At 34.1% G+C, this 26,017-nt stretch overlaps 1 protein-coding gene across 1 annotated transcript in view; it reads left to right on the top strand.

Annotated features, from left to right (window-relative positions):
* Positions 1-26,017, top strand: part of fras1 (Fraser extracellular matrix complex subunit 1) — a 352,881-nt gene that overhangs the window by 190,579 nt on the left and 136,285 nt on the right. Inside the window, exons 22-29 of the mRNA XM_088911421.1 lie at positions 1,132-1,278; positions 4,169-4,309; positions 4,988-5,128; positions 17,404-17,544; positions 17,728-17,998; positions 18,958-19,042; positions 20,721-21,041; positions 21,604-21,760. Coding sequence (XP_088767547.1) covers positions 1,132-1,278; positions 4,169-4,309; positions 4,988-5,128; positions 17,404-17,544; positions 17,728-17,998; positions 18,958-19,042; positions 20,721-21,041; positions 21,604-21,760 — 1,404 coding nt within the window. The remainder of the gene's footprint in view (positions 1-1,131; positions 1,279-4,168; positions 4,310-4,987; positions 5,129-17,403; positions 17,545-17,727; positions 17,999-18,957; positions 19,043-20,720; positions 21,042-21,603; positions 21,761-26,017) is intronic.

Below are 26,017 nucleotides of genomic sequence, written 5' to 3'. Positions count from 1 at the left end.
CTGCTCCACCTGGCAGTTTTACAAAGTAGTGCAGTCCCACAACTGAGTATTTCTAAAAACCAGCGGTATCCCGGAGCTACTGAAATGCAAAGTACTGCAGTATTCCCCACACATTCTGAATGGCTATATCTGTACATAGCACACTATGTTTACTAGCACAATTATTTACGAAGTTTCAGAGTCCAGCCATCTACATGCATAGGGATACGGTAAAACCTCAATATTCAGAAGTTCTATATTCTTCATGATTATGCCTATTTGCACAAACTTATTATTATGTAAGCTGTACAAGTAGAGAATATGTGCTCTACTATGAATAAACACTAACTACTAATACAGGGTTATAACAGTGATCTATTTGTTTGCAATGCAGTAACCTGACTTGTGTGGGGAAAACAATGCTTTTTAAGTTTCCAGTATTGATTTTGATTGAAAATACTACCTATAATTATTAACACTGTTTCTGAAATAGTTAACAGTTATAACAAAAATATTACTACGGAACTGGTTGTTTGATGAGCTGTGGAGCCATACCCTGTTTTCCCCGTTAGATATTAACTCCTGCGTTTGCAAATTCGCTATTTGTAGAGACTTAAAAGTACCTAACCCACACAAATACCGAGGTTTTACCTCACAGGATTGTACCCTGCAGCTGAGGTGCAAATACTGTATAAGAAAAAAAGTTAGAACCTGTATCTTATTAAATAAAAGATCTTAGGCATGATTAAATGTATCTTGGAAACATGTGCTAAATGAATGGAATTCATGGGAATTCCTCCTATTCATAATAGGAAAATTTTGTGGATACCAGAAAGAGGAAATTATTTTAATAAACATAAAATAATAATCACATACTTAAGGATTAGTGCTAGTTTCTTTCATGTTAAAATTCCCTGAATGTTTTGCTGTAGTCCCAGTTTATCTGTCTACAGTAATTGCTTTTACTGAGGCTTTTGTTTCTTCTCTTCTTCTACTAATGACTCTTTTTCTGTGTGGTCTTCTCTGGCAGTTGGTTTAGTCCTAGTTAAATATGATAAAAAATATATTGGCCATGCATCGTTTCCCAAGGCATTGTTTTACCTCTATTGAATAGATAAAGTTTCAGAAGGTATTCTAAACCTGTCGTTGTAGCATGTGACGGCCAGTGTTTGACATGTGATGTGCCGGGATCCTGCACCTCCTGTAGAGACCATGCTAAAGTCCTGCTATTTGGAGAGTGTCAGTATGAGAGCTGTGCCCAGCAATACTACCTTGACTTTACCACAAGGACATGCAGAGGTAAGAATGACATTTCAAGAATAAGAAGACCTTAGCTTGGTTTGCAAAGGAACAGGTAAAGGTTTATAAAGAAGAAAAGAAACACAATGTTTCGGCTGTGGAGCCTTCTTCAGGTGGAGAAGAAAGCTCCACAGCTGAAACATTGTGTTTTTTCTTCTCTTTTCAGCATGGAATAAACCTTTTCTTATTCCTTTGCAGCCTACGTATGCTGACGCAGCTACCTATTTGAACTACTTAGCTTGGTTTGATGCTTATCTGACATTATACCTAGTGTGAGGAGGTATGGTTGCTAACTTTGGTGAAGTCTTTTGGTATTCTGAAGTATTGGTCTCAAGATTATTTTTGTTCTTAAAAATACAGCAAACTCACTGTAAAAAAACTTTGGGCATTTCACTTTTTTTCTATAAGCATTACTGATAAAATCTGTCATTGAAAAATTTAAATTCCGTTCGATCAGTAGAGAATTATTCACAATGTAATCCATAGAAGCCACATTGTGTTTTATTTGACATCAATAGTTCACATTGTCTTAGAAATGTGCATGTAGGTTTAATGCCTAAAGAATGCATGCGAGTGCGTCTAAGAAATAGCTTGCCACCTGCATTATACCTGAGGTTTTATTACTTCAAGCTGTTTTAAAAACCTTAGTGCAGAAAAATATTCTTATGCTTTTGATGCTTCCTTTCAGAGATGAAAAATTATAAACATCTGTCTAGTTTAGTCTACAATAATGTTACAAGTGAATGGTTTCGAAAAAGATGAAAACGGGAAATGACAGAATAAATCAGTCAATAAGTAACATATTCATGACCCGAAACTTGTAAGAATTTTGCAAAGAATATACCCGAGGGTTTGGTATGATTAGAAGCACATGGGGTCTTTGTTCTCTGGTACAGATTTGGTGAAAAAAGTAATCATTCAGACATGGGGGGGCTAAACAAATATTTATTAAAAAATACAAGCACCACATTAAGCATACAATATACAAGTTACTCTATTTACTTGTTAACGGTTCCAGAGACCACACAGAAAAAACTGCTACCAAATATTCAAATTCATAATGCCATCAAATGACAGAGAACCTATCTCCCTATTCTAGAAGTGTACCCATTAATCTGGTAGTTTTTTTATCCAGGGTTTATTTAGCACCGGATATCAGAGCTGCCTAAAAAACACAGAATAGCAATCTCTCTTATTGATATTCAAATACTTTATGGATGTCTGGACAAGGACCTCTCACCCGGCTCACACGTTCCATGTCCTCCTGTCTCCTCTCTTTTGTTCTATTCTCATCTGTTCCATTATGTCTCTGTCTTTTTATCCTGTACCTTTGGCATTGTAAATCATTTACCCAGAACCTAATTTACTAATGTATTACTAAGGTAAAGGAGAAGACCCTTTTGACCAGTGCAGGGGGTTTGTGGATTTACTGGTACTTGTGTACAAAGCCGAAGCTATAAGAAAACACACATGAATGAAGCAAAGCCGAAGCAAAAACCAAAAGCGAAATGAAACCAAAGCCAAGCGGGACCGAAGTCAAACAAAAGGCCCCTTCATTCAGAAAACCTCCAACTAATATACTAAATAAGCTGCACTCTGATTGGCCGAGAAGCTGATTGATGATGACATCACACAGAAACAATGATGTAATGATTGTAATGGCGTAGGGAGAACAATCAAGGTCAGGAAGTGTGGAACACAGCAGCAAAACACACACGGACCACACACTGGGACGAAACAGCCACATACCTGACAGGCAACAGACTGTTTGGTCCAAGCACACAAACATTTTTAGAAATACTTAAGTGAAATATACCTAGCACAACCAAGTCCTTTGATTTGAAGCTCTAGGAAGTGGAAATGTTGACACTAGCTAGGTGCTACCCATCTGGTTTCTTAGAGATGCTTCCATAGTCACCGATCATAGCCTGCAAGATTAAATTAAACCTAAATGCACATTGGCAGTGGTGAGCTTTGGGGCTTAAATAAGAGTTTTTAGGAGTTTAACTTTCCTGAGCAGTTTATCAAAATGTAATAAAATAAGGACTCTTTTTCCTTACATAGTAATTTAATTGAAGCACACTTCATGAAAATAATAACTGTTTTTTAAACTGTTACATCAAGTGCAACATTACAGAAACAAATTTTTTATTTGTTGTTACCTTGCTTAGTTATATTACAGTGTGAAATTATATTGTTTTAATAGTGTATGATCTTCGCATTTCACATGAACAAAAAAATCCACTATATTAGCAGGTTTGGTCCCCAATATCATTTATTAATGCATATGTTTTACTGTGGTTTTGTTATTTTTGAAACCAACAATTACTTTTGCACCCTTAGTGTTTGGAAATGCCAGATGTTAACATCATATTTTATGGCTCCAACCCCTTTTCTATTACAGGGAACAAGGACTGTGCACACAACCCTCTGACACACTGATCTTTGCTATTCTGCATCTGATATATTGCGAGGTCCACAGAGTATTACAGGAGACTTATCATTTTTCCAAAATTGCAGCCACTTAAGGTTGCCTCATGCTAACTCAAACCATTTAAGTCCCAGCAGTACATTGTCTGCACTGCAGGGGGAATCAGTGTCACAGGAGGTTAATGATATAGCACAGACTTGAACAGGTAATCTTTGGAACAAAAAGACACATACTTAGACACTTGGTAGTAGAAATTAAAATTATTTTATTATTAAGAATGGTAAACAAATATCAGATTTCTGGGAACTCTTATTTACAGCTTCAGATGTAAAACAACATCAATTATTATCCACTATGTTGCTGTAAGTAAACTGAAAGGTTTTGTGAATTGAAAGTTTTACAAGTGACCTAACTATGTCTTATATATTAGTTTGTAATTAACATTTCTGACCTTTTCAGAGTGTGACTGGAGTTGCAATGCCTGCAGAGGTCCACTGTCTACAGATTGCCTTCAGTGCATGGATGGCTATGTCCTTCAGGATGGATCCTGCATGCAGCAATGCTCAACAGGCTTTTACCGTGATGGAGAGAAATGCCAGAGTTCGTACTGTTGTTGAATTTTATTACAGTTATGCTTTTTAAGGCATTATTCCATAGTGTCATTCTTTTTTGGCTTCTCTTTCTCCATTTTGCTGATCTATTTTACTCCAGACAGCTACCTATAACATTTGTATATTAATGAGCATCTGCTTCTTTAGATAGTGTTTCTTTTTCTGAGTATGTTTTTGTTTCTGTTTTTGTTAAGGTGGCAGTTCAGCATGTCGACACAATGCCTGGTAGAATGCAGAGTTAGATCACATGCTACAAGGGGTCAAATTTCCTCACAATATATTTGGATGTTTAGATAGAGATTACAAGTAGTCTTTTCTTGTGTTCTTCTACTCATCAATTAAGTTAATATTAACCACACATAACCATGTACATAAATCCCATAAAAGCTACATGTAGACATGAATACATGAAGGGAGTTCTAAAAAAACATAATTGTGAGATTAAAACTTAAAATTGAGACTGAAAGATACCTGCTGATCCTTATTGATCGTTAAAATGGCATTATTGAAAATCAGATTTTGGCTGCTTTTTAAAAAACATTTTGCCTAGCTACATTTAATTTACTCTGAGTAATTTATTGTTATATTTTTAAAGCTAGAATAGGATGGTGACAGGGCATTCATACAGATTGAGTATGATTTTGCTGGTTGTTTTTCTTTCTACCAGGGTGTGAAGTACATTGCGAGGAATGTGAAGGGTTATATCAATGTGAGAAGTGTAAAAAACCTTATGTTGTGCTGCAAGGACAGTGTGTTCATGAATGTGGCAAGAAGTATTTCTTGGACAGATTTCTGCACAAATGTATTGGTAAGATTCACCTTTTGTTTCATGATGATAATGATATACAGATCCAGCCATTCAGAATGCACAGCGAATAATGCAGCAGATTGCGGTGTACACACCCCACCACACCGCACCACACTTTTTAAAAAATATTCTGTTGTGGGACTGTAAGATTTTGTGGCGCAGTGAATGCTTGATGTGGCACATAGAAGCACTTGGGCTGTTGCCAGAATCCCGGTCAATGCTGAGCTCCTTGGGACAATCTTTTTCCAGTTCTAGAATTATAGTTGTATACTGTTTAGATTTTATTAATTTTTTATTCATTTTTTCATTAATTTTGTTCATTAAATTAATTTTAAAAACAGCATAGGGCTATTTTACAAAGTAAAATTACTAAATTGGATATTAAAAATTAGTTGATTATATATCATATATATTGCTCTTACAAGCTGCCGTGTTGCCGTGTTTGAGCCTTCTGAAAACTCAATAAAAACTAAAAACTATAAACAGTTTTTAATAATAAAAACTCAACAGTTCTGATGTTAATTCCTCTGCACAGTTTTTTAAAACAAATAAACATTTCTTTGAAAAACTAAAATAATAAATATTATCGACACTATATTTAATTTGTTGGTATTTCTAAATATCACAACATGTTCAAAGTTAAGTGAGTTAAATTATTAACCTTTTCTATGAATACTTGCACTCGTTATCGCAGTAAAAAACGTCGTACTTTTTAGAATCCGCTAAATAGGGAATATAATATGGAATCGCTTATCTAAAGAAATTAATAATGATATTATTTAAGGATCTAAATATATGTATTTATATAGCTGGTAGTATTACTGTAATCCACTTTCTTTGTAAACACGTTTTATTTTTAATTTGACTCATTCACGCATGATTACTTTAGAAACATTTTTAAACTATTCATCTCAGTTGTGTTTCCGAGCAGCCTGTCTGCCGATAAGAGTTCTATGTAGGTGATACAAGTTCAATACCCGGTTCGGGCACAAGTTTTTCTTCTAACAAAGACTTTAAAAAAAAAGTAAATATTGTGTACACTATATTAACATTTTTTTGTGTTTTTCATATTCAATGTGATAATTAAGATATTAAGTGATATTAATAATGAAATAAAAACGTGAATGACACAGAGCCTGCAACCTACAGATTTAAAGATCGCAATTTGTGAAACATTTCACAGCTTTTATTTAAACAATATCTGGTACCTGGTTGCATTTTTAGAAGCCTTAGTTTGAATAAAGCGGATCCCAGGTGCAAGTGACTTCATAACACGAGAAAGCTTTATGCTATTTTTTTTATGCATCAGTTGAAGCCTTCTGATTATCAAAAAAACAGGGTTCACTTTTTTTCTGTCTCTCCTTACTCTCTCACACACACTGCGATTCGAACACATAATGGTTAAAAATAGGAACAAGTCAGGCAGACAGAGGGAAGGGGGAGGGTAGAATCTTACCTGTCCTGGATAATGCGGTTAGAAAATAGGTGGATTTACACTTGTGAAAAACGTTCCAATTTTAATTTATTTTAATATGGAAGATATTACTCATAATAAATGACCTTGGACGGTCTGTAAACTGAAAATGTATAGAGGAGACACATTGTGTCTTTTCTTTCCAGCTTAGAATTAACTTACTACTAGTAACCTACAGATGCAGCCATTCAAAACAAGCGGGCGATACCGCATTATTTTGCAGTGCGCTTTACGCAGTCTACCGCGAGTTACCGTAAATTCTCGTATAGTACCGCAAGTAAAATAATAGTATCCGGAATTTCCGCAAGGTGGAGCTAATAAAGCTCAACCTCTCATGTTTGAGCTGTCGCCATCAAAGTCTTTAACGAAGATATTACTAATAGTATTAATAATGAATGACCTTGGACAAGCTGTAAACTCAAAAGTATTGCCCTGGTCCACATTCTTTTTTTCATTGACCGTCTTTGTAAAAGTAACACCACAGCATTTCGCAATCACGCATTTGTTTCCAATCATGCAAAGTACAGTAATTTTTAAGAATCTCCGATTCACCATGCCTTTCACATGCTCATAAAAGAGATTGATTTAGGAACATAAACATATTACTGTATGCAAACTGTACTGTATACAGTATGTATATGTATATTTAATGTCTTTACTGTGCCCGTTTAAGTATTGAATATTTATATGGAATTTTACCACTGAAGGGAAATCTTAGTAGCTGAGCATAAAAAGAATAGGAGCATACTGTAACGCGTGTGAAGGCCATAAACGATATTAATTTTGGAACATAAACATACAGTATATGGCTGGTCTCGGTACTTTAAAGAAAACAAACACACCAGTATTCCATTTCTCCCTAAACATTTTAAGCATCGAAGTCTTTAACGTGATACCGGAGTCAACAAGCATACTTTTAGAATTTGATTAAAAGGGAATATAATACGGAATCGCGTATCTAAAGAAATTAATAATGATATAATTATACACATGTACCGCAACACAAGAATTGTACACGCTGTACGATGTCTGTTGATAATGTTTTGTAGGGCATTTTCAGCACTCCTCATGTGACCTTGCTGGTGGCGCTGTGGGTTAGGTTCCTGACTCCTACATCACACCTTACGTGTTCGAATCCGGCCGAAGCCATGACTTTTTTTTTTTAACAAACATTTCTTTGAAAAAATAAAATGTTTCCCTGGCTCAGAGATTAAATAAAACTTCACTCGCACCAAACAAATTTATATTTCTAAATATCACAACATGATCGAATTTAAGTCATTTTAATAACAATGAATAGTCACCTAGGCGTTACAATATAAACATTTATATTGATTTAAATCGCGTTTAAATCGCCTTTATTTAAAACCCATAAATAAAGCTGATACTGTTTAGACTTTTAATTATTTAAAACTGTATTACAGCAGCACAATGCAATGTAAATCGCTATCTTTGTCTTCTGCGTAATAATGTTCACCTCTCTGTCCAGCAAATTAACAATAGTAATAATAATGAACTTTATTGTATATGGCACCTTTAAAGGTGGCTCCTCAAAGCACTTTACAGGATAAAAACAATAACAACAATACTGTTAGGCTGGGCAAACGATTTTTTTTAAAGAAATACAAAATGAGATATAATGATGTGTTCCGGCTTAGACAATAACGAAGAGCATAACACGTGGGCGGCCAGCAGGAGTGCTGGCTGTGACAAATTAAACCGGTTTCACAGGTATTTTCAAAGTAGAAGGGGGCGAGATTTCCAGCGAAAGACACCTCCCCCCCTCCTAAACCACCCAGTAAGTACAGTACTTACTAGTTAAGAAAGCTAGGCTCCTCAATGAAATCGCTTTAACATGCTAATGCATTGGTGTAACAGTCCGGGCGTGGCAAGCTTCTAATGTCAACCCGACTACGGCGAAAGGAACTCTTCTTTCATTGGAAGACAATGAACATATTCTAGCCCTAAATGAATTAATAGCAAACATGGTTTACATAAAAGACATTTTTCCAAGAAAGTTTAGCCTTTGTCACTAATGAAACCACTAAATAAAGACATAAATATAGAAATCTTAAGATTTTTAAAATACATGACTTTACTAAAATTTATTTAAAAATAAAAACGATTACAAACGCCAGCGGAGAGAGAGAACAGGGGAGGGATGTTGGTTTTGCATAAGGGGTGGGGCTGTGGAAACGAGGTCTATTTGGGAATGTGGAGTTACATGTTCTGGCTGTTTGTGAATTATCGTTGTTGAGTATGGAGTGTTGAGGTATTGATTTTGTGTAATGCTTTATGTTGAAAATTGAGGTGGATTTTGTTTATGATAAAGAGGATAAACTGGGATGGGAGGAAGGTTTGGTTTTGCATAAGGGGCGGGATTATGATAATTGGGGGGAATTTGAGAGAGTTTGCGGGCTATTTTTGGTTTGTATTACGAATAATTCGTACAAGATATTGAGATTTGTTGATAATTGGAGGACGGTTTTGCTTTAATGGTTTGATATATTTGATTTTGTATTGTGGTTGTTATCTATGTTTTTGGTTGGTATTATGTTTATATGGTTGTTTTTGTTGGTTGGTCGTTATTATGGTTGTTATGTGTATTGTGTCATTTTTGATTATTGGATGTAATAATCAAAAGAGAGAGAGAGCGAGTGCCTTCTTTTTACTTTTGTAGCCAAAGGGCCTTGCAGATCAGATTCCCTTCCCCCTACGGAAAGACAGACACATGTTTTCACAGTTTAGAAGCCGCTCTGGAAAGATTAGATTTAGAAGCCCGTGGAAAGATTAGATTGTAATCGTTTTTATGTTTTTAAATACATTTTAGAAAAGTGTAATCTATACTAAAAAGCTGTACACCACCTGCTATAAAGATACATATTGTAATACTTTCGGGTTCGGATAGGACGGACACAAGAACTCAGATTTCAGAACTCAGAACTCAGACTTATGGAGTTAAAGCAAGTTAAAGTTAAAGCACCTTGAATTGAATTGAATTGAGAGAGAGAGCACAGCCAGGACAGACAGGCAAATAACATACACTCCACAGACATTCACAACAGCGACATATCATAAAACGTTTGCACATATTGTTAAATTATTACTTGTTTTTCAGGAAGTTAAAAAAACACTTGAATTACTTATCCAGTCTCTCGAAATAAAATTATTTTTCAAGCAACGCAACTAACGTCGGGCAACGTGTTTTTTTAATCCAACATTGACAGCCACATCTTAAATCTTGTCAGTCAGCTCTTTTTTCTCTATTTGAATTGTGGCAATTCAAACAACTTGGGATAACAAACGATATTAGTTTTGGAACATAAACATACAGTATGTAAACTGTATATGGCTGGTCTCGGTACTTTAAAGAAAAAATACACACCAGTATTCCATTTCTCCTTAAACATTTTAAGCATTGCAGTCTTTAACTAACGTGAAATAACATGTGTATAAAAAGTGGTAGTTTTAAGCTTTTCTGCGAATACGCTCGATACCGGAGTCAACAAGCATACTTTTAGAATTTGATTAATAGGGAATATAATGTGGAATCGCTTATCTAAAGAAATTAATAACGATGTAATTTGGTTTCTGTCAAAGCGCAATGAAACCTATAACTTGATTCTTATGAACGCCCGGTCCCGCCAGGGATTAAAAAATAACATGGAATTGCGTATCTAAAGAAATAACAGTATACAGTAACTATGTTCATGCACAAACAATAGCATGTTACATTATTAATTTGGGGGTCTCCTCTTGCCAGAAAGCGCTAAATTGCATTTTGCCTCAACACTCCATACTCAACAATGATAATTCACAAACAGCCAGAACATGTAAGTCCACATTCCCAAATAGATGTCGTTTCCATAGCCCCCTTATGCAAAACCAACATTCCTCCCCTGTTCTCTCTCTCCGCTGGTGTTTGTAATTGTTTTTATTTTTAAATTAATTTTAGCAAAGTCATGTATTTTAAAAATATTAAGATTTCTATATTTATGTCTTTATTTAGTGGTTTCATTAGTGACAAAGGCTAAACTTTCTTGGAAAAATGTCTTTTATGTTTGCTATTAATTCATTTAGGGCTAGAATATGTTCATTGTCTTTCAATGAAAGAAGGGTTCCTTTCGCCGTAGTCGGGTTGACATTAGAAGCTTGCCACGCCCGGACTGTTACACCAACGCATTAGCATGTTAAAGCGATTTCATTGAGGAGCCTAGCTTTCTTAACTAGTAAGTACTGTACTTACTGGGTTGTTTAGGAGGGGGGAGGTGTCTTTTGCTGGAAATCTCACCCCCTTCTACTTTGAAAATGAGTGAGTGAAGTTTTATTTAATCTCTGACCCAGGGAAAAGTTTTATTTTTTCAAAGAAATGTTTGTTAAAAAATAAGTCATGGCTTCAGCTGGATTCAAACACTCACCATGTGACGTGGGAATCAGGAACCTAACTCACAGCGCCACCGGCAAGGTCAATGCAGAGTGCTGAAAAAGCACTACAGAAACATTATCAACAGACAATGTACAGCGTGTACTATTCTTGTGTTGCGGTACATGAATATAATTATATCGTTATTAATTTCTTTAGATACGCAATTCCATATTATATTCCCTTTTAATCAAATTCTAAAAGTATGCTTGTTGACTCCGGTATCACGTTAGTTAAAGAATTCGATCCTTAAAATGTTTAGGGAGAAATGGAATACTGGTGTGTATGTTTTCTTTAAAGTACCAAGACCAGCCATATACTGTATGTTTATGTTCCAAAATTAATATCGTTTATGGCCTTCACACGCGTTACAGTATGCTCCTATTCTTTTTATGCTCAGCTACTAAGATTTCCCTTCAGTGGTAAAATTCCATATAAATATTCAATACTTTAACGGGCACAGTAAAGACATTTAAGTCTTTCTACGACCGACCAACGCACCACGAGTGCTCCTGTCGGTCAACCAATCATGTACCGCGGTATTTTGCACCGTGATGCACGTGGCCGTAGCCAATTACCTCCGGTACGTGTCTGTGCCGCGCACTTTGAATGGCTGCATCTGTAGTAACCTACTAGTATATTCCATTGCAGCTACTTTATGTAACGCAGCTCTGTACTTCTCGTTTTTCAATACTGTAGTTTTAAAACTTGAACAAAGACGTGCCACATGCAAACAGCGCACTGCTGTATAGTTTTAAAGCCACTACAGTATAGCTTGTGGAAAATACATTTATTTGCACTGCATCAAATCTTAACTCGTTCAGAGTGCCCAACATTACAAACTCCGAGTTAAAAGAAACATGTCAAAATATTTCCAAAATAATCACAAGTGAACAAGTTGATGGATTCTATAATAATAGAGAAATCATAACAATAATCATGCAATACAACTGAAAGAAGGACACTTAAATCAACATGAAAAGACTATATATAAATCAGTTAAAAACACTTTTTATTTACGAAAAACATGTTTTTCTTCCACGCGATCAGCTTGTCTTTGTGTAAGCTGTAAGTTCTTTTTACTTCTTAATTAAACATTTGGAACACTTTAAATTTATAAATGCAACACACATTCCGTACAGAAATAAAATCATGTTTTCTACAGGTGTTAAGCAGATTAGCAGGTTGCTGACAAAATAGCGCACCATCCACCACCGTCCAGTGATATAACTTTAATATAAACAAGATCTAATACCTGGTCCAATTGAAAAAAAATGTATCTTAAATTAATTGAATCCCAGGTGTGAGTTCATAAAGCCAGAATTACGTACTATCCCTACTTCTGCAAAACACCTGATCATCTGCTGTAAAGCTTTCAGTGCTTTGTTTGTGTATATTCCAATCGCAGTGGGGGCAGGGTGTGTGGGGAAAGTTTAGGCTGCAATTGAATTGGAACTCTATTCTTCAGACCTGAAACACTGTTTTCTCTGAAAGCATTTTCTTCCCCCTTTAGCTGATCTTTTGCTACCTACGCATGCTTACACAGCTCCTGAACACATCATTTTTGAGTGTGAAAGGTTTAGAGAACTTTACATTTTTATTTTCAACAAATTGTAAATATTACATTTACATTGGCATTTTATTAATTTTTCACTTTAGCGTATGAAGGAGTGTCAGCTGTCAATGAGAGCTCCCCCCCTTACCCTCAACGGACAGACTGATGAATCAATTTTGAAGTGTTAACTATCCAGCCATTGCAAGCCACCATAGCATCCACAAATAAATAAAAAAATAAACTATTTTTTCTCCTGATGGTAACTGTAACAAATTGTCACGTTTCACATCCTTGCAAAACAATCATGATGTTCTCGTCCAATCAAAGGTTTTGATGTTTTTTATTTTGAAACCGTGATCTTGACATGCAGGTGTGAAGTAGAGTTAACAGCTTCAGATTTAAAAGGTTCTTAATAATATCTTCTGTGTCGCATTAACATTACAATGATCTTACAAGTGTAAAAGAGGCGATACACAATGTGTCTCCTCTATAACTCTTCAGTTTACAGAGAAATTCCGCCAGAGCCACACAACATTGTCCAATAATACACTTCTTGTGTCTAATTTCTAGTTTAGCAGGTTTTGTGCGATAAGCACATTGTTTAATGGGGATGACATTACCCACGTCTATATCACTGTACAACACAGGTTTGAGTCGGAGTGTCTATTAATAAAACAGCGCCTTCCAATACATATAACTATGGCATGATTTTTTTATCCATTTCAGCTAAATGAAGGGAATTAAATCAGTCAGGAGTGCCAATTGTAAAAATAACCCTTCTTTCCTCCTTTGTTTAACTTAAAGAATTTAACAAAGAAATCCTTAATCACAATACCATCACTTAATTTATCCAGATACAACAATAATAATGCCAACAAACAAGCTAGAATAATGGACTTTTTTTATATATTCAGTTATGTAACAAAGTAATTCTCTGATCTGGCTTTGAACCACCTGGGTGCAGCGCACTACATGATAGTCCATTGCCTATTACCACTATAAGGACAATAATATATAATTCTTAAAAAACGAACGTCAAATGTTTCCAAAATGTCCCCTTGTGATATTTGTAGCTGCTTAGTTACACGACTTCATATTAATATTACTAACAAGAGGTATTAAATCAGTACTTTTAACTTTTACTAAATTCAAGTATTTTCAACTTTTAAGTTAAAAGTGGTTTTTAACTATCTAAAACATATTTTACAGCTTTTAAAGTCACACAATGTTTGAGTTAGGCAGGAACATGTCATTGTATCTTATTTTTTATTTAATTTTTAAAAATAAAAAAATCGTTTGCCCATCGTGCTGATAAGCTGTTCCCTGATTACTGGCAATTGTAAAAAATAATCCTTCCCCCCTCCCTCGTTTAATTGAAAGATTTCCGTGAAGAAATCCTTAAACATAAAACCATCACGTACAATAATGTAATGTTTTCGGGTGCTCGTGGGTTTGTGCCCTCACCGCTCCCAACTCAGGTCAGTCCTCCACCGCTGGGGCTTGAAGCTGAGTCTCTGGTGTTACTGAACAGGGAACCAGCCAGCTGAGCTAAAGCTAAAGCTCCCCTCAGCCTGGGCGCTGAGATCCCTGCTGTTCACATGGAAGGGCGGTGATGTTACCATGCTGGCAACCAGCTTGCACAACCTGTAATGTCGGCCGTATCCATTACAATAATTCATCCAGTTGTTTCCCTATTGAATGACCATGATGAACCAGGTTCAATTCCAGGCAGTGTACTATATAGAACAGTTTTAACTTTTTTTTTTAATTTCAAGTTAAATTGTAGGCTGATTACTAGCTGCTGACATTTGGATTTAAACAAAATATAGATTTTCTTAATTCAGGTGTAAAACTGAAAGAGACACATCATGTTCACAATAAGCTTAATAGTGGACTCTTTTATGCATTTGGTTTAATCAGAAACAGACCGAAAGTAATGCTTTGATTGCGCATTGAACCGCCTGGGTGCAGTTCTCTACATTACAGTGCTCATTTCCACTACAAGGACAATAGAAGTTAAAAAAATGAATGTCAAAATGTTTCCAAAACACCCACTTGTGATGCTTTAGCTGCTTAGTTACACGATTCCGTATTCATATTACTATCAAGTGATGTTAAATCACTTCAACTAATAATAACTAACAATGTTAGAACAAGCACGTTAAAACCCGAATTCAAGTTACCAAGTTAAAGACTTCGATGCATAAAATATTTATGCATAAGTAAAGTATTTATGATGAAGGTGGAAGGTTGTGTACTTTTGTCCAACTGAGCAATTTTGCTTTTATTAAATATTGCCATTAGGAAGTGCAATACGTTCCTGCTTTGTTTAACAATGGTATGAAAAATAAATCTAAATGGTGATAAAGCTATCCTTTAAGTTAATTAAGGGACGAAGAAGACAAAGATAATGATTTACATTGTTTAATTTTAAAAACTAAGTGTTAAATGCATTCACACAGGAAAGCTCGGGCTGCGCTGCCCTCCCCCTTCCCCCGCCTCTGATGGAGCGCAGTATTTTCACAGCCTCTGATTGGGGAAAAAAAGAGCAGCTGATCTGTCCTACATAACTGGAAGAGAAGATAATGTGTTTTTTTGCTATATTAAATGTGTGTTACATTTATGAAATTCAAGTATTTTAAAAATTTAATTAAAATGTAAAAATCTTCCAGTGTATGCAAACTAAGCTGATCACGAGGAAGAAAAATCACCCGCTTTTCATGCTTAAAAAATGGTTTTTAACTATCTAAACCAGTTATTTACAGCTTTTAAAGTCATGCAATATTTGGCAGGGACATGTCATTGTATCTTATTTTTGATTTAGTTTTTTTTTTTTAAATATTGTTTGCCGATCGTGTTGATGTTCTCCAATTACTGGCAATACACACGCCAGAACCAATTTTGCCAGACCCAACCTCCCAGAGCAAATCAGGCACCTGGACTGAGGTTTCCTTTAGCCCAGCCAGCTGGTTCCTTGAAGCTGACGGACTGGGTTCAATCCCAGTATATAATAATAGTACAGTTGTTTTTTAAATAGATTTTTCTAGAGTATATCCACTCAAACTCCATTATCCAAACCAAATTCGTTCCTGAAAATCTGTTCGGAAGGCGGGAGATTGAAAATCGAAAATAAAAATTCCATTATTTCTTATGTGGAAAATTCCACCCTGTTCTGAACCGAAGACAAGTTCACTCAAAAACCACCCTAAACATATGATACCATACAGACCATTATAGCAAGCTTAGTAAACAACACGGTTCTACTCAAATAAGCCAATTATAGCTGTAAAATAATTAATGATATCATATTTACATTTTTCATTCTTTGTAATAGATCTCTATCCAAGCGAACGGCTAGAACAATGTCCATACTGGTGTCGACTATTACTCTAAAGAAATTGACAAGAAAAATAAGAAAGCTAGTCAGAATTAAATAAAATACATAAAATATGGAAACAAACAAGAAAACTCTTCCTTAGGGCCCATAATGAACAACTACTACAAAACAAAGACAAAAAAACACTTTTAAAATGAGAGCACACGCTTTCGCAGTGATCGTAAATGAAGGACTGCTGCCTCATTGCGTCCTTAACCACAATGCCTTGGTTCTCGGCCAATATTGGTCACTTTCGAACTTCAAAGTTCGGATTAGCGAAATTTTGTTCTTATAACGAATTACAAGGTACAAATTCTTCATGTTTGGATTATTGAAAATTCACATACTGTACGTTCTTATGAGTGTATAGTTAGCATGTCAAAACTTTTCCAAAATAACCACAGCAAGTGACCGAGTCTAAGACTTTGATGCAGAAAATGTTTATGAAAAAGTTTAAATATTGTTGTGTACTTTATTTTTTGTTTTTAGCTACCACTACCAGCTATATACAGTATGTATAATATATTTGTTATATTTTCTACATTAATATAGTTTATGACGTTCAGGGATGTTATGTTTGATATTTTTATTGTCAGCTACCACATTTTCCCTTTTAGTTACAATATTCTATATTAATATTCCATATTAAATGGATTTAAAGATGATAAACAATAGGGAAACAGATTAAATGAAGTAATCATTTCACTAACATTTAGCGCACCACAAGTGCCACCTATTGATTGTCTTTGGCCAGTAATAACGTGCTGCTTTACAGGCACTGTGTTACCAACAAATGACACATGTTCTGAGCGGCTGCATCTGTGTTCCATTTGAGCACACTGATGCACAATTGATCTTTAAAATAAAAAAATGAATTTTTCTGGATCTTATTGATAATGTCATACTTCTGAAAAAGTAATTTTATTAGGGTATATTAGGGTAAATTAATTATGTATGTCTGTGACACCAAAAATACCTATGTTATCTATCTTATATTGTTACGGAATAGGAGACTATATAAAAGATTGTGGGAAAGGTATAATTTGAGGCGCATTAACCTACTCCACACATTGAAAGCCAAAATCAGAAAGAAAGTAAACAGATAATTAGTAAGAATGAAAAATTGAAAAGTCTTGATTGCATATGCCTATTTAAGATAGGAGGATATAATAGGAAAAGGATATAGTAACAGATTCATCAAATGTGTCTTTGACCATGTCTTTGATTATTTAAAATTGGAACCCCAGTGACTCTGAACAGGGAGGGAAGTGGTTAGGGCTACCACTGTGAGGCCAACAGTGACATTGAAAGAAACAGAGTTCATTGACTGAGACAGAAGAAAATGTCTTTGAGTTAACAATACCCTGGTCACTTCACAAAAAGGCTTGTATGGAACTGAAAAAAAACTGAAAAAATACTAACACATGTGACATTTTTTACCTTTCAGCCTGTTCTACTGATTGCGTTGAATGTGATAGTGCTCACCAGTGCAGAGTGTGCAACAAAAACACCTACTTAAAAGATGGTGTTTGTACACCGGACTGTGGATATGGGTTTAACATCAACAGAAAAAACAGAACATGTAAAGGTACCACTAATGTTTTTCATTTATATATTCAGGAAATTAGTGTTTTTAACTTTTAACATACGTTATGTAACTGTGCATTTGTGTCCTCCAGTTCCACGGCAATGTCATGCTTCTATTGGAAAAATGTAGACATGATTCTAGAATATTTTGTGCTTGGTTTAAGATGATATTGTCTCTCTGCAGAAAACAAACACGCTCCAGTATTGTATGTGAATGGTTCTCTGATAGTGAAGATTGGTGGAACTAAGCAACTGGATTTTTCATTCATGAGTGTTCGTGACCCAGACACCTCCATCGAGAATCTTATTTTCCAACTTGTTCAACCTCCCAACAATGGCAGGTTGATAAAGAAAATGAATGGAAAGGAATTTAAATTAAACAGGGAAGATACATTTACATTTACTGACCTGATGGAATACACTGTAAGGTTTATCCATGCCAAAGACAAATCAAAGTGAGTATGTGGTGTGTTGCCTCTGTCTGTTTCCTTTTCTGAATGTTTTTGTTGTAGAGGGGTGGGAGAGGGTAAGACTTCGTAACTACTATGAAATGTAAAAAAATATATACAGTATATCAACTGGCATTTCTGTGTAAGCATTAATGTGACTGCAGTTCTTTAAAGAAGCCCAAAGTCATGTGAATGACAAAAGATAATTGTATGTCTGTGTAATATAATTAGATATGTTTCATCTGAAATACGGAGACTATCAGAAGCACCGTTACATTGTTTTACAGTATTTATTTTATTTGCATCTCACTACCTTAATTTTATTTTTGCTTGAAGTTATGTTCTCACAGGTTATAGGTAGGACTTATTTTTGGCATTTTATTTCAAAGCAATATAAATATACTGTATAGAAGAAATGTTGTTTGCTATTTTAGTGAAAGGCTTCTAAGAAGTAACTAAAGAAATATGCATCCAGTAAGTTCATCAATAAGTCATTTAAAGAGTTAAACCATAAAGCATTATAATGTGTCTAGAAAAATAACTTTTTTTAATTGTATTCATAAATGCATAGATCTTACTGTACCAAAAAAATAGAGTTTCTTTGACAGTCAGAACCCACAATTTTTATGCAATTTGTTTAGGCTTGAACATATAATATATGTGTCAAATGCTTCACCACACCTGATAAGTAACAGGCCTTTAATGTTGAAATGTTTGTTTCAACCTATTGGAGTGAGTTCCTTGAATTGGGTGAGTCTTTCATTTTGTAGATCTTCTTGAAAATTAACATAACCTCTGTAAACTGAGGATGTATAATTGTAAAATGTGTGTATGTCTGGCACTGAAGCGTGCTATGTCTTAACAGAGCTAACTCAAACAATAGTACCTCTAAATTTGTGTTTAAAAAAATTATTAATGTGTATCAAACAGGAAGGTAAATAACTTCTTGTCTTGAATTGTTATAGGAATGGTCAGCTTTTGCTGAGAGCTGGGGATCAACAGCTGTTCTCTCAGACAGAGACAATTAACATCCAAGCAATTTCCCTGCAGGTAATGTGAAAGGCATCTATTGTACTCAGTCTGGACAAGAGAGGCAGATCGGCTCCTCATAAGCCTACTTGTGAGAACTTTCCTTTGGGTTTCAGAAATGGCTTCTCTAGGTTGTTCACCACAATACATTCTTTATTCACAGGGAAAACAATAAGAATTAAATTAATTGATCCCACTGGTGGCATGTCTGATGTCATAAATGTGTTCAGAAAGGTATTAATAGATATTGAAAAGGTCACACCGTCTTCCATTTCTTTTCCAGTTTTTTTATTTAATGTAATAGTATGATTGCATAACTTGAAATGCTGTTTGGTGCAATTTAAGACACTTAAACCTTGCAGTATCTCATCAATATTAATAGTAAAAACAATATTAATTTCTCAGTTGTTCTGAACTTTAGTGTACTTATGCATCAAAGTATGTTAAATTGAATAACAATGATGCAAAGTAGTCTTTAAACACTACGCAGTTTTTGTTTTAGAACCAGAAGATAGTTTTCATGTAGCAGCATGCAGAATGCATGCCACTGTTTTCATAATAGTGCCATCAAAGTATATTCAGTCATAACAAGAAAGTTGTATGCTATAGATAAATACCACTGCAGTCTGGCACTGGAATGTGGTTTGTTCTGTTTAGGTGCATTATAAGACCCTGAACTTATTTATGTTCTTTGGCAAAATAACCAATGCAACAAATAGTTATCCAGTGTAGAGTATATTAAATTGTAGAGCAGGAGACACAAGTCAGATAAAAGCTATGCTAGCACTGTACTATAATTTTGGGTAAATTACTATACATCCGTTTTATGAACATTTTGGAGAAAAATAAGTGATCTGTTTGCCTGATAGAGTTTTTTTTCAGCATTCTCATTTTCTGAAAATCATTAATTCAAATGATTTTAGTTTAGACACATTCAGTTTATACACCTTGTTCAAACCAAATAAACAGAAAACTTTGTACATTACCATTTATAGTTTGCACATTTACACTTTTCTTTCACATAACTATGCAAAATAAAATTTTAATAAGATCTTTATGAGTTGTCTGTCTGATTAAATTAAGTTTTTTGTATTGTCACACTGCCTTTGAGATCTGTACTTTATATTCAAGTTTACAAAAAATGGTGATCAGTTCTAGCCCCTATAGCCTTGTGTATCTCTTTTGCTTTTCTAAACAGTTTCTAAGACAAGGGTAGGATAACCCATTTTATCTCAGGCTAAATAGTTTTATATGACAAGTTGATATATACTGTAAAGGAACAAGTAATAGGTTTATTCCATGCTGAAAAGAGAAGAGAGAAAACACAATGTTTCGGCTGTGAAGCCTTCTTCAGGTGTGAACACTACGCAGACTACGCATGCTGACGCAGATACGCACCTGATATATACTGTATACTAGTAATAACTTTCAAAACAGAAAACAGAGAAGACATTCTTCACTAACAGCAAATCTCTTTGGAACCTACTGCTTTTGCCAGTACTTCACTTCTAATTTTACACTGGAAGACCTTTTTTAACAATTAACTATTGTTCAGGTTTTCCTGCATACAAATTTATTTGAGAGGATCCTCAAAATTAAACATCAGCCCTAATATTTAAAAACATTTACTGTTTTAATAGATTAGAATTTCTTTATAAATACAGTAAGTGATTGATGCAGTCCTGTTATTCTCATTCAGGTCCCATTTGTTTTGACAAATGAAGTTTTGTTGGTCAATAGAGGGGAAACTGTTACCATCACAAAATCAGTTCTGGACATTCAAGATGAGGACAATCTTCAGGATGTTTTGGTCATGGTACTTGAGCCTCCACAACATGGTCATCTTGTTCATGCCCATGGTGATATGCCAGTGCAGCAGTTCAAACCAGAGGAACTTGAGCAAAAGCAGCTGAAGTATGCTCATGATGGCTCAGATGGACAGCAGGATACTGTCATCCTGCAGATGAATGATGGCCACAATTTCCAGAATATTTTTTTCCACATCATGGTTGCACAAAAGGTATGACTAACATTTTGTTACTGTTTCTACTCTTTTTAGACTATTCTTCTCACTATTTTTTATATCCTCAATCTTATATGTCCTATAATATTTCATATATTCCATGGCTTTTGAACTTCCTGACTTTAATCTATGAAGATAACTAGTTTAATTTTGCATTTTTACTGCCATTGTAAAAAAAAAAACCTGACCTTTAGCTTTGTCTTAAAATATGCTTTGTCTTCTAACAATGTTTTTGGTGACACAACATGGTGACACAGTGGTTAGCGTTGCAGCTTTGAAGGGTGCTATCAGCATGAATTTTGTATGTACTCTCCATGTTCACATGGGTTTCCTCCGGATACTCTGGTTTCCTTCCACAGTCCAAAAACATACTGGTAGGTTACTGAAATGTCTTTTTTTCCACAATATTGTATGTTCTATTTAGGTTCTTTAATTGTAGATGAAACACTTTTCTTCTAAAAAGTGAATAATGTAGTATTTTGCAGTGTTTTATACCTTTAAAATAATTAATGTAATTTGTAATGTTATTTTTTTTTTGTGTATGTATTTGCTCTAAAAGGGAAAATCTCCTCACATGCTCTCCATTCCTACTGCTTGGGTTCATGAAGGCAGAATGTTCCAAATAACCAGCAAATATCTGAAAGCAAAATACCACGATTTGAGTGACTCTGAGGTTCACTACACAATTCTACCCTCAAAAGAAAACCTCAGATATGGTACCTCATGTCTTTTGCCTATGTAGAAGTAACTGTTTTATATATAAGTAACTTTTTTGTAATTTTCTGTCATTTAACTAATTTAATTTCTGAGGTTTGCTGTATTATTTAATTGAAATATTGCCCAGATATTTTTTTCTATTCAGAAATCATGCCATTTTTCAATGTCAAATAATGCATAAAACGTTTTGAAGAATAACATACATGAAAGAAAGTGTCTTTCTATACTCGAGATATTGACATTACAAAGTACAGATGCACCTATTTAAAATATGCGAGGTGTCATATGGCACATCACAACAAGTGCCGCTGAATAATGAAAAGCAACATGTGTGGATCAGGACTGCACTACTCTGCAAAACTGCCAGGTGGCAGGGTGAATCTAGCTGCATGTATCTATCACATAAATATAATTTTAATAATTAAAATTAAATGTTTATTAACTGATTAGTGCTTTCCTGCTCTACTCATACTGTATAGTAACAGAATGTTTCATATTTTAATTACAAATAGAATTATTAGTAATTGAGTATAGTAATAAGAAAACAGATACTTTCATTTTAGATTTTGATTTTTTTAAATGAATTATACATAGAGGCTTTAAAAATAATTAATAGCAAATCAGCACATAGAAAAGAGGATAACAGTGACTTGAATATCTTTCAGAGAATGACTTACGGTCACATACTACATTGTAGCTGATAGAAATCCGTGCTATATAAAGAGATTTTCTCTAAGGAAACTACACTTTTCCCACAGTAATGACACAATTATGATGCCAGACTTTTTCTGATTTATAGTATGGTGTTTTTTAGTGTTTAGTGAGTGTGTCTCAGTTATTTTGTGCAAGTTTTCGATCAATGTTTTTTATTCAAATTGTTTTATTTCTAAACTCTTTGAATGGACTTTGGGTCCAGTTTCATTTAAATTCTTCTGCATTCAATTATAACATCAATAATGTTAATTATTTATGTATTATATATAACACTTCTTTGCAGTGTAATGGGAAATGAAACACTTGTGTTATTTTAATGTAGCTTGTTCAAGCAGAGTAACACATTGGTTCAGCAGTAGAATCTACTGAGTTTAATTCCCAATCAGTGGGCACATTATACGTTTATCAAAATTTCCCCTTAGGGGTTAATAAAGACTATTTCTCTAATTATGAAATACAATAAATAACATGTATACTATATCAACAATTTCGGTATTAAATTACTTAATAAAAGTAACAGTAACATCGATGAACCTTCATATAGCAAACGTAACACCCTTAAATTACTGTTAGCCGGATATACAGTATATACAGATGCAGCCATTCAAAATGCACAGTACAAACCCATACCACACACAACTACCCACAAGCCACTGCGTTGTACCGCGGTACGTGATTGGCTGGCCAAATTGACCAACAGGGGCACTCGTGGTGCATTGGCCGTTAGTGAAAAGATCTAATCATTTAATCTCTTTACTGTGCATGTTTTAATCCGCTTAGTATTAAATATTTCTGTGGAATTGTACAACTAAAGGGAAATTTTAGTAGCTGAGCATGAAAAGAAGAGGAGCATAACGCATGTGATGATCATAAACGATATTAATTTAGGAACATAAACATATTATGTAAGCTGTATATGGCTGGTATTGGTAGTTTAAAGAAAAAATACACAACAGTATTCCACTTTCTTCCTAAACATTTTAAGCATCAAAGTCTTACATGTGGTTATTTCGGAAACGTTCTTACCGAAACATAAGTTCTTACTGTAACATAAGTTTCCATATTTATGTCTTTATTTGGTGGTTACATTAGTGACAAAGGCTAAACTTTCAGCTTCAGTAACGCATACGCTGTATGGCCGACATTACATGCATGTTTGTAATGACAATATGGTGTCAATAATATTTATTGTCAGTAAATAATATCTGTATCAGTTTGAAATTATTGGTTGTTATTAATAAATGACTTAGCTTCGAATGTTGTGATATTTAGAAATATAAAAAATGTCAATATAGTGTCCATAATATTTGCTATTTTAGTTTTTCAAAGAAATGTAAATTTGTTAAAAGAAAACTGATGGTGATAGCAGGGCTTGACCCGTGGACCTCAGGCTTATAAGGCACACACTTAAGCCTTCACACCACAGACACAGTCACATGGGAAGTAGTGAAACAGAAACACACATATCTATAGAAAGTGTATTATACTACTATTTGAGCTACAGTACATGAATATAATTATATCGTTATTAATTTCTTTAGATATGCGATTCCATATTATATTCCCTATTAATCAAATTCTAAAAGTATGCTTTTGTTTACTCCGATAATGAGTGTATTTGCAGAAAAGGTTAAAACATTATGACTTTTCACAAAGTATATAAACTTAATATGGTCAGAAGGAGCAGGTAAGAATGTTTCCGAAATAACCACATGTAAGACTTTGATGCTTAAAATGTTTAGGAAGAAAGTGGAATACTGGTGTGTATTTTTTCTTTAAAATACGAATACCAGCCATATAAAGTTTACATAATATGTTTATATTCCTAAATTAATATAGTTTATGGTGGTGTATCGTGGTGTTACTTTTTGTCAATGAAAAAATAAAGTCTTTTAGTTTACAAAGATGGTGCAAAGAAAGTTCTTTCTTACAAAGAAAGTGGACCACGGTAATACTTTGAGCTTACAGCCTGTCCAAGGCCATTCATTATTAATACTATTAGTAATATCTTCCATAAAGACTTTGATGCATAAAATATTTCTGCATAATTAAAATATTTATGATAAAGGTGGTAGGCTTTGTACTTTTGTCCAACTGAGCAATCTTGCTTTTATAAAGTATACCGACTTTTTATTGTTTAATGATTAACATGCTGTAATACACAGTTTAAAATGATTAAAAGTCTAAAGAGTATACAACTTAAATTCTTAATTGGAAAAAGATTGTCCTTAAGCAGTGACTGGAATTTGAAACTATGCGTTTTCTGGGGACATCTCAAATGCTGTACACGAGAGGTTAAGCTTTATTAGCTCCACCTGTTGGTGATTCCGGATACTTTTATCATAACTGCGGTATTATACGGTATGATGTGTTATGATGCGACATGCCCACAGCGTTTTACCGCAGCATACCCTGCTCGTTTTGAATGGCTGCATCTGTAATAAGTTTATTGTACATTCTATTGTAATCTTGTTGTGTTTTTTCAGGTTTACAAGTGCTTTAAAATTTAATTATTTTTTTTCTTAATGCTAATTACACAATCTAAATGATAGAAGGAAACCAATATAGACATAAAACATATAAATTGTCCCCAGCTCAAAATGTCATTAGGTGCCTGTATCATGTGAATTGATACAAAAATCAGTTATTGTAATGGCTAATTGGCTGAATTGTAGGGGTAATTAACTATTCAGTGTTGCTGAAGAAAATAGAAAAGAATAAAGGGCAGCTACAGAAAAGAAATATAGATTTAGATTTTAATCATAAAAAATAAGGATATTTTTTCCTGAAAATCAGAACTTTTAATTAAGTTTCACACAGATATGCTGAACAAATGCATCACTCTGCTTGAACAAGCTAAATTAAAAACTACAAGCATTTAATTTTCTATTACACTGCAAAGAAGTATTATATATAATATATAAACATGTATAAAAAACAATTGAACTTACAGATGTTGTATTTTCTTGCAGAGGAAGTGAAACCTAAAGTGCCTGAAGTCTATTTCATTTTGAAGTGTTTCATTTTGTAATGAAACAGTTTGAATAAAAAACATTGAATGAAAACTTGCAATGAATTACTTGGAAACACACTAAAACAACACATTATAAATAAAAAATATTTTGATATTACTGATACTGATACAGTATGTATATATTCCTTAAAGTATATATTGTTTATTCTTTTTAATTTTAACCTTGCATGTGCTCATAGGAAACATTGTTAAAACAAGTGACCCCAAAATGACCACAACAAGTGACTGAGTTAAAGAATTTAATGCAGAACTTTTATGCATAAGATGGAATAGTTATATACCTTATTTTTTATTTCAGCTTCTGCTACCAACTATTTAAATATATTTATATTAATAAATTAATATCATTAATAGTGTTCAAATACATTTTTTTTATTTTCAGCTACCAAATAGTCCCTTTAATTACATGATTATATATTAATATTTAATATTAACTGGATTTAAATAAGTGGTACAATAGATTAAATGAAGCTATCATCAGCAGGCCAAATCACACTGTGGTAAGGCA

This window comes from Atractosteus spatula, chromosome 3, assembly GCF_055471065.1.
Source record: "Atractosteus spatula isolate fAtrSpa1 chromosome 3, fAtrSpa1.hap1, whole genome shotgun sequence".
Taxonomy (NCBI): domain Eukaryota; kingdom Metazoa; phylum Chordata; class Actinopteri; order Semionotiformes; family Lepisosteidae; genus Atractosteus; species Atractosteus spatula.
The sequence above is the reverse complement of the archived record's forward strand: the minus strand, read 5'-3'. Positions and strand labels throughout refer to the sequence as shown.